The 14,411-nt window shown below is 39.2% G+C and overlaps 1 protein-coding gene across 1 annotated transcript in view; it reads left to right on the forward strand.

Moving 5' to 3' along the window:
- Positions 1-14,411, forward strand: part of LOC127655530 (glutamate receptor ionotropic, kainate 3-like) — a 226,605-nt gene that overhangs the window by 159,152 nt on the left and 53,042 nt on the right. The window contains exon 10 of the mRNA XM_052143414.1: positions 11,206-11,409. Coding sequence (XP_051999374.1) covers positions 11,206-11,409 — 204 coding nt within the window. The remainder of the gene's footprint in view (positions 1-11,205; positions 11,410-14,411) is intronic.

A 14,411-nucleotide genomic window follows, 5' to 3' on the forward strand; every position in this document is an offset into this window, starting at 1 on the left:
ATGCAGGCTGCTTCCGTGTTCACAGTAGTTTCGAGCCGCGCTCTGAAGCGGGGAGGGCGGCGATCGAATTGTAGCAAATAGCCCTGTTTTATTGTGCTTAACACCCATTTGGATATCCCTGGGATAGCTTTCCACGCTTTGAAGTGTAACGCTAGAGGGTGAATGGCCAAGTCGCCCTGATTGCCTGACAGCGAGCTGAACAGAATGTGTGAGCGCACTTACTGTGCTTATGCATGACTGCTCGCAGACAGCAGGGACAGGCTGTTCTGTGAGTGACTTCCCGATTGAGGTGAATGGGGAAAGAGTCACATCTGTGAAGTGATGTGCGAGCATAGTCACGGGCATGGGACTTACATACAGAGAGGTGTTTGCTGGCTGTGTGACAGAGCGGGCAGAGAAGGGGCGCGCGCACGGATTCGTGGGCGCGTTTATTGACTCTAACACTTGAGCTGGCTGTGCCCGCTTTATGTGAGTGGGCTCTGATAGGGACACGGGAAGTGTAATGCTTGTGTGTAGGGGTGAACACTGGATTGTGGGCACATTTTCTACACATAAGGCATGTTTGCTTTTTACAAGATTTCTTTGGGTCGCCGTGAAAACGGCATTTGAGTGCAGGCAAGCGGGCAGTATCACCGGCTTTTTGGCTGCTGAATCCACCACTGCAGTAGCCTGAGAGAAGGGGACTGACAGGGGGCGAAGCTTTGACGGTGGTCCGGCCGCGGCGGGACTGAGCCGTCGTTTCCTCAACAAAGCTAGGAGGACTTCGGTTGCTCAGCTTTCAGCGCAATCTTAGGCCGAGGCCCACAGGGGGGCGGCGGTCTGCGGCGGCTGTCTGAGCGCGTTCTAGGGCGGCCACCCTGTCGACGCTGAGAAGTCTGGCTTTGCTGAGCTGGGCGCTGTGAAGATGCGGCTTGGCCGGCGGCGGCATAGGCACGGCCAACACAGGCGGAAGTAGTTCTGCAGGCCTTAGACGGGAGCACTGGCTTAGACCGCCATCTCGCGGAGGGCGGGCAAAGGTGTGCTGCTACCGAATCCTCGACCGGGGGGATGGAAGAGTAGCCCCTCTCGGTGGCGCCGTCCACCGACGGTTCCTGGCCGAGAGAGGCGCGTTCGACGATTTAGAGAGCTCGGCGTGGAGTTCCGGCAGGAAGGGAGCGGCCCGGCCGCGGGCGCCGCGCGGTGACGGCTCTGAAGAAAGCAGCCGTCGAGTCTGTTGGGAGCCTGCTCAGAGGGCGGTGACCACTCGAGCCCGAGGCGGTCGACGGCCTGTGTGAGGAGGCGCATTAGTTCTTCCTCGACTCCGGCGCGGGTCCTGCTGGATTCCTGGGCCGAGGAGGAGGCTTGGGAGCCTGACCACTCCTCGCTGTCCGAAGCCATGATGGAACAGCAGCCCTTATCCTCCGCCTCGTCATCCTAGATGGCAACAGTGCGGCCGCTCGGCGGCAACTGCGCGTCCCGGGGGGGCGGGGAGGGTGAAAGCGAGGCTCGAGGGAGAGGCTCCGGCGAGGTAGTCGCTTCTAACTTCGGTTCCGGCAGCCTTTGGGAGCGGCGCTTCTTTCTGCGCAGCGAAACGAAAGGCGGCGCGGCGGCTTCGGTTTTGAGTGCTTCGAGTAGAGCCCGCAGGGTCGACATCAGAAGCTCCTCGCAGAGGTCGCATCCGCCGTCAGCGAGGGCGAGCTCTGCATGTTCCAGTCCCAGGCAGAGAGCGCAGATGAGGTGGCGGTCTCCGGCGCTGAGAGGGGCGCGGCATGAGGCGCAGGTGGTGCGAGGCATCTTTAAAAATACGCTCGTTGCTCTTTTTGTGAAGTTCGCTGAGGAACTAGCTTGCTCTAAAAAGGATACGTCGCCGGATGGCGTAGCTCCCAGGATGGCTGAAGGTGGCGAAGACGGCCGGCTTCTTCGAGTGCTGTCCAAGCTTGCTAGATGCCCCTCGAACGGCGACGCGGCTTCTGCAGTTCAGAGATGCGAAGAGCTTCGCTGAATAGATGAAAATCAGGGTTCCAGCCTACGAACTTACGCTTATATGCACTCTAGCCACGCCCATTCTGGCAGGCTTTGATACAGTGACGGCGCGGGCGCCTGTCATTGGACGCGAGTTCACTCAAGTTCGTCTATAGGCTGCAGCAGTTGCCGCAGAGCAACTAATGAGCTCGCTAGCTAGCCCGCTCAAGGTATGCAGCTGCTGCACTGCGTTGACAATGGATACAAAATTAAGGATAATTTTTTGGCTTCAATATCTCAGAAAAGATGAATCTTTCCCGTAGCGTAAGCTAGCTTACGCAATACGAGAGAACCTCTCGTAAGAGAACAATATATTTGTGTAGTTTTTTTTTACCAGAGATTGTGCTAAAAAAAAAGCTAGATTTAGTTGCAATAATGCTTACTGATTAACAACCTCAGAGCTCACAGTAGGTCTGTCTTTAAAGGTTTATATATTATAATTAAAAATCAGTTTGCCTTGAGAAAATGAATGATATTTTACTTCCGGAACCAGACTGTTGCACTCTATTAAAATCCCTTACGTTTTTAGAGATTTACTATGGAAACACGGCCTTAAATTATTGTTGTTAGGCAGATGCATGCTGAGAGCAATCTTACTTTACCCAATGTCATTTGCCAAATAACAGCACAAATTACATGTCTTAAAATAAATGTGTGTCCAATTCAACACTGCATTTATACATGTTGCAAGAAAGTTTGTGGATTCTGTTGCATTGTGAACACCCTCCATGGACTTATTTTGTACAGGCATATGAGTTATCACAGGGAGAAACACTCATTAAATGTGGATTGGATGGCAAGGCTATACTTATGAGTTAAGGTCAATACCTTATTATATTATATCAAGATAGGATATAATCAGAGCTTTTCTAGCATCAACCAGTGGACTTGCACTTTGTTGGCTTAAGAAATTAACAAAGTATTTGATCTTTTGTTTTTCACCCAGAAATGAATATTCTATCATGATTTACTGTCATTCTAAACACATATGACTTTCTGTCTTTTGTGGTTTATAAAAATGTGTCCTAGTCATACAGGTTTGGAACACATGAGAGTTGTAAATCTCTTTAAACTAGTTTATTGAATGTGAGGTAACTCTGACTGACAGAAATGATGGTATTCTAATATCCTAGATGTTCACTGACAGCAACTTACTCCTTCAGCAAACACTTCCTCTACCAAACAAGTCCCGTAGATATCCAAAGCCTTTGTCATCACTCCAAATGTAATGTTGTGGTACCCGGTAAGAGTGCAATATCATATTATTGCATCAGCTTACAAAAAAGAAACCTGAAACTTTTGGGCTACTATCTGGCACTCTTTAAATGATTAAGACATTAATTAGCACATTCCTGCATATTATTAATTATTTTTCTTCAATGTCATCCTTCACTGCACTGGCTACTGTTGGCAACTGTTTACTTCCCTTCATGGATTTTCATGCAAACAAGAGAGAAGGTACTTTTGCATGCAAACCTTTGGGAATTTTACAGATTGGGGGCTTTGAACAGATGGTAACAACTGTTAGAGAAGGGAATTTTGCAACAAACTTTTTGATGAAAATGGACAACTAATTCATCTATTCTACATGCACTAATGAAGATTCTATCGACTCATAGATTGATTTAACATGCATGTTTACACCCATTAGAAGAGTTTTATTGTAGTATTATCATTGACATTTTATGCAAATATAGAATATTTAAAGAGAAGTAGAATGGTAAAGACAAAAATTATACAAATATTAGCGGCCAGTGAAATCTGTGGAGCATAACATTATTAATGAAAGAAGTGATGAAACACTTGCTTGTGAGACATTGCTTCAATATAATGTAATTATTATTATCATTATCACCACCACTACTACATTGAATATTACATTTTGCTATACAGAAGTAATATATTGCTGTCGCATTTTTTTCAGTTTCACGCATCTAGATAAATAGGGCTTTTATTTTGACAATTTACTGCAAAACCAGATGTTTTCGATGACCAGTGTTGGGTGTAACGCATTACTAAGTAATTAAATGACTTTTCCTTGAAAAAAGTAAAGTAAGGGATTACTCTTCTTTTTTCAGTATTCTAATTACAGTTACTTCTAATGTAATTGACTTAAATAATGAATAGACTACCGGTACAGAACAATTCTATATGAAACAATGGTGAATTTAAAATCGAAATGTAACATCTAATGTTAAAATATATGTTTTCTAATTTATCGCTGCCCCCTCAAATTCTTTGGCTGGTTCAAGAATAATTTATTTGATTTTACATGTTTTATATGAAAGAATTAAAAGAACAGTTCATTGTCTATCCTTATATTGTTCATCTGGTCGAGGCTGATATGGGTTTTAGAAAGTAATTAATAATAAGTAATGAAATTACTTTTCAGACAGAGTAATTAGTCCAGTAATCTAATTACACTGTATAAGATGTAAATGGTAGTTTGTAATTAATTACTTTTTTAGAGTAACTTACTCAACACTGTTGACGACTTCACTTCTCACCTCCGGAAAAGCCGTTTGCTATATGGGCTAATGTGCTTATTAAATAGCTAAAGGCTGATTTAATTATATAAATATGTATTATGCATGTGTTGCGTTTGTTGCATATCACAGTGAATAAAATAATCTCCTCTTTGTCATTTTGTCAGGTTTTATGACTGAATCCACGATTCTGTCTATTTTCCACAATGCGGAAATCATAGGGCCCTAAAATATCCATCTCATGAATGTCATGGTTGTGCATCCATGCACATAATTATTTTTTTACAAACACATGTCAATTTATATTTATATTAAGGTAACTTAAATTATTCTTTGATTTCATATATAGTAGTGACCAGGGCTAGTTGTAACATGTTGTACTCCACATGTACACATGTGCACCATATATAGTTTATTTTTTAAAGTAAGTTTCTGCATAGGCACACACATTAAAGTCTTAGGGGCCTATTTTAAGAGCGCTACTGCTAAGCATAGCGCTATGCTTAAAGTCATAAGTGAAAAGTCAGTGGGCATGGTCAAGTTTTGGTATTTTTGTGCGAGCATGTGCTAAGTTTAGGCGCAAGTGGGTCTTGCAAAACTATGCGCACAAAGCGCTAAATGGACTGGGACAAGTGCAATTTAAGGTTCTTCTCTGGTAATTGCAGTGTCTGCATCCTATTATATAGTCCATTCCCTCAAGTACCAACGATATAAACAAAGACAGCACATTCATAGGAACTTGGAAGTGTAAAAATGGACTATATGCAATACATTAGAAGAATAGACATATGAAATTACCTCTTATGCATTAACTGCAACCAAGTTGAATGTCAGGCATTTTTCTTTGACACGCAATGAAAATGTGGTTCTAGTCAGGATTAATCGTTTTCATCTACTGACACAAATCATGGCTAGTAATAACAGTGATTGTATCACAACGCACTTTACTTCTACCAGTTGAATTACATTTTTAACAATTTTATTCATTTATTTCAACACAAAAAATGTAAGACAAAAATATTTCAAAATTGAATTTACACTTCAAACAGAACAAAAATATCATCAAAATAATGAAATGGTTAAAAAATCATAACAAATCCAAACATACTTTTGTCCAACTTTTTCCAACGGCCTTTTTTGCAGTGAATTAAAATTAACTCTACGACAACAGGTGGAAAAATGCCAATACAAAAAAGATCATAAATACAATTGTAAATATAAACATTACAATAATAACTATATTAGTTATATAACTATATGAACTATAGATAGTTTAACATAAATCTAATACATTTATGTTTCATAACACGGCTTTTGTCAGGGACATAAGTTGATGTTCCGCTATATTTTCAGAGTTTGGATATTAACTTTATTACCGTCTGCTTGTGGAGTCTTCAAACTGCAAATGCAGGAACTGACTTTGGACTTTGAGCTGAGATAAAACCTGCTTTGGAAACGTCTTGGCGCAATAACGTATTTCTCAAGAAAATCGCAAATTGCGTTTTGCAGCACTTCAATACCATTCAATACACACAAAGTGTGTGTGCCTACACCCAAAGTTAGCGCAAACACTTGCACTCTCGCACATAGATATTTATACATTGACACCCCATTTGACTGCACCGGACATGTCAACGCATCCGCCATCATGGAATGTTCAACAAAGACTGTTGCAGATGCACGTTCAACTGCTTTCATGTGCATGTATGGACTTTGACCTTTCTAATATGGCTGATGGCTTACATATAACAGCCCATAGGAACAGCCTTTAATAAGTCATCTATGTATGTACTGTATATCTAAGCTCATGCCCACTTGTTCTTGCGTTGGCACAAAAATTGCGCTTAGAATTAGCGCTCTCCCAAAAATGAGATAAGATGTTGTGTAAGGTCTTAGCGCATAGCGCTGTGCTTTGCGCACTCACAAAAATAAACCCCTTAAATTCTTAAAAGACTATTATATTAATACACAATTATATTAATATTAATAATAATAATAAAAAAAATACATTAAAAGGATATGGTTCATTGAACACATAGCATGTTGTCACACTATATGGGGTACATTGTCACAATGAAAACCTGCTGTTTACTGATTTCAAAGTTAAGCATTTTTATCTACAAATTACTACCTAAAAAAGTAATCTTTCACAATAAATCTGAATTTAATATGTATTATATGCTAGTTTATATTTTTTCAACAATATTTAAACAGTAAAACAATTATAAAACACAAAACAATTAATGAGACTGCCCAATTGAAAAGGTTTTACACAAATATTAACAAATTGGATAAAACTGCAACATATAAAACATGTTACATCTTTCCCTAATACAATTGGAATAACCTGCTATAACAGTTTTATTTGTTTTGTATTGTTTTATAAAACAATATTATTTTCCTAAGAACACACATCAAACTTTCAATTAAATCCTACCAAAAAAAGTTTAAAAGTACCTAATGAGTTAGTTTATAAATGGTATACACACTATACACAATATATCACAATGTATGAATTCAAGGATAACATCAACAACAAACAAAAAGAAACCGAGCCTCCATGAGATGAGAACCTCATCATGAGATCAGTCAAAATTGTGAAAATAAAGCAATCTCTTCTATAAAATCTATCCAGCCCTTTCCAATCTTTTGTCCTGTAATTCTTCCCCTTAACCCCGAAGGTGTTTTTCCCGGCAACTAAGAGCCAATCACAGCCCTTCTAATAAAAAGGTGTGAGAACATGAATTTAACATTAATAGAATACCCTAAAGAATACCAGTTCAATGTATAAATCTCCTTACAGATCCCACCTGAAACATTGGGCAAAATCTGTTCTGTGTGAAATGTAAGGAAAGCTGGCCACAGAGATAATGAAAGCTCTCCATGTACAGTATTAAATACAGTATACAGTATTTTAAATTCATATTTTTGCCAGCAGCGAATACACAGCAACTCTCTGAAGAGAAAACCATGCAAATGGAAGCACTTTATAGCATCTGTTATTATTAAAGATTCTGGAAAGGCAGAAAACTGCAATGACACTGATTTCCAAATTTTGTTCAAGGATGAACGATCATGACTAGCATTAGTTCTGTTCTCTGGAATCCTTTGCATCTTCTCTCTGACTTGGAACATGTCATTTTCTGGCTAAAGTGGAAAATACTGTCAGGGCTAGACGCAATTAATCGAGCAATCCTGAAATAACTCTGAAGTTCACATCATTGCTTCATCAAAACACCTTTATCTGCCTGCAAAAAAACATTTGGCCAATGCTGGACTATGGCCAATAGGACACCATTGAAAGAATGTCTAAATTTAGTTTGAATGACATTCCTCCAATTACTTTGGTTTTGTCAAATGTGGAAATAAGTAACACCTTACTTAATCACTCAAGGAGCTCACCCACAACTGGGTTGCTTTTGAATAACAACATTATTAGGTCTTTGTAAATGTGAGAATCTGGTATAGGAACTGAGAAAAGAGGCTGGAAGAAAAGCTCACTGATTCTTCAATGATTGCATCATTGACTTGATAACCCTGCAATATTTTAAACAGAACCATTCTCAATAAAGAATGAAACCTGTAGTGCCTCGCTTGGGTTTGACCAGGTGTCACAGAGAAGACATCAAAAAAATGTGTTCCTATACATTTTTTTGTGAGGAAACGTTTTCACCCAAGTGGATGTCTTCTTGGGAAATTGTTGATTCCCCTTAAATACACTTTTAATCCTGCTTTCTTCCAGTTTGGTTGGTGGATTTGATATGTCAGTGGCCCCAACCTTTTATCAACTGTATGGACACAACCAAGAAGCTAGAAATTTGGCCCTCGATTTTGAAATCATGCTGCTGAGCAGCTGTGTCATAGATGTGTTGCTGGACATATTGAACATGGATCAGCAACATTACCAAGTCATTTACGTCTTTTGTTCCTATTTTTCCAATGGGAATGCTCTCAAGGCTGGTGTCTGAAGAGTTATTCAATAGAAGAAAAGCCTTTAGCTGTCTTTGGTAACTCTTAGATGTTAAAGTAAGTGAATCATTGTGAGACTCCAATTGCACTCACTTTAATTCAGCATGAGATTTAAGTGGTATTGAAAGCCATTAAATGGATAAAGTCTGGCTGGTTAATGCAGTGGTCCCACCAGGTCCATTTCAGTGGTCTTGTGGAGCACTTCAATCATATGTAGAGGTATTGTAGGGCTAGGTGGTCTCAAAATTGTGGTACAACACTTCACATCATTGTCAGAAGTTACATACCTCTGCATCCATCAGAGTTGGTCTTGGATACTCCCTTTTCTCTAGGTGTTCTGCCAGAATGGTTGCTGTTTGGTAACTCCATGAACACATCTTCGAGCACAGGGCATAATTTTCCTTTCCACAAAATCACATAATGCACAGTAAAATTCTAAAGATACTCAAGGCACCATTTGGGGTTCCTCAGCTGCCACACTGTGGAGATCCTTCAGAAAACCTTTAAAGGAGACTCCGATATCATATGAATGTACAAAATATATTTCATGTGCCTCAAAGCCTTTCCCTTATGATGGGCCCACTGAATGAACCATTAGGTCCTTTCCCACCTTCAGTCCCAGTACTTTTCCCTTAGTTACTTTCTAGATGAGAACTCTTTATAGGGACGAAACAACCATTGAGACGTTTCTTTTTTTGCATTACAACTCACAGAATTAACCCTCGGATTGATGTCATCTTGAATCGACCATTTTTTGTGATAATATTTGGACTGCCGATTCAATAGCAGCAGCAACAACAACAAAAATCAATAACACGATGGAGGGATTGGAGCTACACTTTTGTTTTATATGAGCTTTGGCTGCATTGGAAATGCTGGCAGCTGTTCAGGTAATGGTTTAAATGAGTATTATGATGAATGGAACTCTCTGAACAGTTTAAAAAGCACCTTATTTTATCCTATCTTCATCAATCCTTATACAGCCTCCGAAGGCTTTTTTTGAGTTTTCTGATGCAGCCTGTGTCTTCAGGTTACAGTTTAAACTGGGCGTGTGAGGCTCATGTAAATTGTCCCTGCAGCCAGAGTGAGAGAGGGACAAGGCAGCAAAAGCACTCTTTAACCACAAACATGTTGAAAATGCACTATAAACCTATTTATACAATAAAGGCTTTTACAACTCAACATAAAATACTGTAATCTCATTTACTTAAAAAGATGTCTTGATACAAGTTAATCACACTGTAATAAGTCAAATGAGTTTATATATTTCCCTCATGTTAACTAGATTACATTATGGTTTAGTGTATAATAGATTTAATTTACCCGCTCTCAATAAACATTTGATTATTTATATTCATCATACCAGGAAAGATTATATGTAGTACTCCAGAAATCACTTTATTTTCTGTATAGTCACACAGAACAAACTGTACAGATGTGATATAAACTCAAAGCGTGTCTCCCAATGAATCACTCAAACACACACTTACCCACATGTGAAAAGGGTGATCCTCTTTGTATAGTTTGTTTGTTATATGTCATTTCAGAAGGGAATGGTAAAATTAGTGCAGTCAAAGTTAGTTTACAAATGGTGGCTGTGGGCTCCTTGAGATTTTCAAAGCTAGTTGTGTGTCATAGGTTTTTGACCAATCACAGGCTGCAGCACCTCCCACAGTCTGCCACAGTCCCTTTATGCACCAAAAGTACCTAGGTAAAAGGAGGTAAAAATTTACCCTAAAATGGGTTTGAAGAACTATAATATCTCAGGTGCAAAAGCGACGGAATGTACTAGTTCCTTGGAAAAGTACCTAAAACAAAAAAGTTCTAGAGAACTCTATGGGTGTCTGGATAATCGCCAGAGGATTTGCCTAAGTGGCAGCTGAGGAACCCCCAAATGATGCTTGGAGTTTCTTTCACTTTACAGTACAGGAATAAGGATTATCATAAATGACTCAGTTTCTCAAAGATTACCCTCCACCTTCAGCACTTGACCCCAACAGTGGTGCAAACAATTATTGTCCCACTGGTTATCACTGTTGCCTCACAGAAATAAGATCCTGGGTTTGAGTCACAGCCAACCATGGGCTTTTCTTTGTGGAATTTACATGTTCTCCCCAGTGTTGGCATGGGTTTCCTCTGAGTGCTCCTGAATGGACTGGCCACCTTTCCAAGGTGCTACCTTTGGTAGGATAAAATAATAACGTTTAGGATATGCGACTGACAACTTGAGTGTTCAGCTGAAAGTGTTGATTGAATGTGTTGGTTTTCAGAAAGCGAGGACCGAACAGTACGGATGGGGACTGGTTGGACTTGGAAGGGACAAAACTTGTTTGGGCTGCATAAATAATGTTTATAATCAATGTTTCTTAAGCTAACCTTGCAAATTATGAAATCATCCTGCCCCAAGCTAATGCCATTGGTTGAGCCAATGTTGCTATACTGAGCCATTTAAACAAATTGTAATTCTGTATGGTCATTAGTGGCACAAATATTACAAACAAAACTTAAATGTGAAGATGAAAAATACAGTTAGCTTCACCATTAACATCAAAGAGCTGTATGTACCAAACTGTAATGCCATGCCATGACCAGTCAGTTGAGTTTACTCAATTAACTAACTTTACTAGTTAATTATTTAGCAACTTTACTCAATTAGGCACATGTGCACTGAGTAATATGAAAAACAACAACAACAAAAAACATGGTTCATTTGAAGCTACTTCTCATTTGACATTTTGCATTTGTACAGGAGGAGCCATATGTCATGCTTAAGAAGTCTGACAAGGCACTTGTTGGCAATGACCGCTTTGAGGGCTTCTGTATCGACCTTCTTAAAGAGCTGGCCAGCATTCTAGGATTTTCCTATGAGATCCACCTGGTGCCAGATGGGAAATATGGTTTTCAAGATGACAAAGGCCTGTGGAATGGCATGATAAAGGAGCTCATGGAACATGTGAGTATTTACAATTGTGCAGCACCATAGCGGTTACATAACAATTACAAGAACCACTAATGCTGGTTCTATGTTCATGTATGGGTTTTACTGAGATATGATATATATATATATATATATATATATATATATATATATATATATATATATATATATATATATATAAAAGAAAAAATATGTCACAATTTACCATCACTGTGTACAAACCTAAATATCTAAAACTATTCATCACAGTATATAAGTCACAGAATACGAGGAACCAATGAAACCATGGATGACTCGAGATGTTTTGGAATAATGACAGTCTGTTTTTTACCACATGATTTTGCTTCATTCATGAATGTTGATGAATAGAAAACTGTTTACTGCCTGATTGTGGTTCTTTCTAAAGGACCGGTACCACAAAGTATTGACTCAATTTGGTACATGCATTTTTTGTCTTCTGCTTTTAAACTCTCAAATGTGTGCACATGTCTGTGTGTGCTGTAAAGAGCGCTCATGTCAAGTTGCCACCCATCCAGGATTTCCTGGGATCGTTCTGGTTTTTAGTTGGCTCTCCTGGAAAAATCAATTTCCATTCGCAAATTATCCCGAAATGTGAACATTTTCCTGACACGTTCACCCATATGAGCACTTATTTCTGTGCACTCCATTCAATAAGAAGACGTGCTCTTCTAAACCACTTTCTCATATGAATCTTTATTAAGTCAAATTCATTTTAGTGAATCTGTTTGTTTCGAGGAATCAATTAGGCGAATCATGTATATGAAGTTCTCCTAAACTGTCCTCTCGCTCTCATTTGAAGCATTGGTAAGTTTGATTCATTTAAGTGAATAGGTTGTACATGATTGTATTAAAGGGCGATTCATTTGAGCTTCAGGCAGATTACCCTATGCATTATTTCACTTTATTTTGTTATTTGTTGCTGAAAATTTAGTTAAATACTGCTGTTCACCACTGTTTCCAATTAATTTATTTACATCGATGTGTATACATTTACACTCACTGAGCACTTTATTAGGAACACTACAGTCCTAATAAATTGCATGCTGTGGTATTCCGCTATTGAAACTTGAGCATCCTGCTCAAGGTTCTAGGTTCAATATTGTGCATTCTGAGATGCTATTCTCAAATCTACCAAAATCTCAACAAGAAAATGTGTTAAGCTAAGCTAAAAGCTACACTTCGGAAAAAGTAGCAAGTTACACTACAAGCTACATGCCCAAAGTAGCTTGCACCATTTAAGCTACAAATATGCTACATTTAAGCATATTTAGAAAAACTCATGTGTTCAACATATAAAATCATTATTTTTACATTTTAGTTTTCATATTTATACTACTACCTCTACAAACCCATACCCATTTAATCATAATTTTATTTGCACATGTCTGTACAATAAACATACAGAATACTATTCATATTGTTCTGTAATTCTGTCTAGATGTTGTATTTCTGTATGTACTGGAAGCTTTTGATAAGAGGCCAAATTCGTTGTGTGTGTGTGTGTGTGAGCACATCTGGACAATAACGGTGTGATTTCTGACAGTATCAGATAGTAATATATGGTACTTTTATGGACCATTCTGTAGTTGCATGGTGCTTCAAAGTACTTCAAAGAATACCATGTTACTACTATGTTAATTTGTTAATACTATATGTTACATATTCATATACTATTGTATTTACATGGTGTGTCCAGGTGTACTTTATGTATGTAGCTACCTTGTCAAAAAATAGCTTCGCTATTGAAAAGCTACTTTATTTTAAAACTAGCAAAGCAATCATCTCACTACTCCAAAATGTAGTTAAGCTAATAGCTATTCTATTTGTAGCAAAGCTACTGCCTATAACTGTAGAGTAGTTATCTGAGTTACCATAGCCTTTCAGTCAGCTAGAACTAGTCTGCCCATTTTCCGTTGACCTCGCTCATCAACAAAGGGATTCCATCTGCAGAATTGCTGCTCACTGGATATTGTTTTGTTTTTGCACCAGACTAGAGACTGTTGTGTGTGAAAATCCCAGGAGATTGTTAGAGACAGTTACAGACATACTCAGCCCATCTGGCACCAACAATCATGCCACAGTCAAAATCACTGAGATCAAATGTTTTCCCCATTCTGGATTGTTGATATGAAAATTACCTGAAGCTCCTGACCTGTATCTGAATTATTCTATGCACTGTACTGCTGTCAAATGATTGGCTGATTAGATAAATCACATGAATAAGTAGGTGTGTAGGTGTTCCTAAAAAAGTGCTCAGAGAGTGTATATAATATTGTAAATATGTACATTTATGGCCACTTACTCTTTATAAACTATAATTTTTCATGATACTAAATGGCCATAGGCTGCCTTAGATCTCTGTATGAGTATATATGTTAGTGTTGGAGGAATACTGGATTGATCATGGAGTAAGAGATAACACAATTGCACCAATTAAAAAATAAAAAACTCAATACAGGCAAAATCATGTAATTCCACTTTCATTCCTCTCACATACTCTGTTGATGTCTAAACAAAATGTCAAGATGAGACATTAATGTAATTAACTGAACATATTGCTTGCTCTAACCAGCAGCCATGTCACCCTGTAGCTCAAGACTGGTTGCCCAATGAAGCTAAGTTTGCAGCTGGAAGAGGTATTAGGGAGGCCAGCAGGGGGTGCTCACACTCTGGTCTGTGTGGGTCCTAATGCCCCAGTATAGTGATGGGTAAACTATACTGTAAAAAGGCACCATGCTTTGGATGAGATGTTAAACTGAGGTCCTGACTTTGTGTGGTATGTGTTAAAAATCCCAGGACACTTCTTGAAAAGAGTAGGGGTATAACCCCTGTGTCCTGGCCAAATTCCCCCCATTGACCCTTATCAATCATGGCCTCCAAACAATCACCATCTATTAATTGGCTCTATAATGCTATTCTCTCCTCTCCACCAATAGCTGGTGAGTGTACTGGCACACTATGGCTGCTGTCGCATCATCCAGGTGGATGCTGCACAC

Source organism: Xyrauchen texanus, chromosome 15 (assembly GCF_025860055.1).
Source record: "Xyrauchen texanus isolate HMW12.3.18 chromosome 15, RBS_HiC_50CHRs, whole genome shotgun sequence".
Taxonomy (NCBI): domain Eukaryota; kingdom Metazoa; phylum Chordata; class Actinopteri; order Cypriniformes; family Catostomidae; genus Xyrauchen; species Xyrauchen texanus.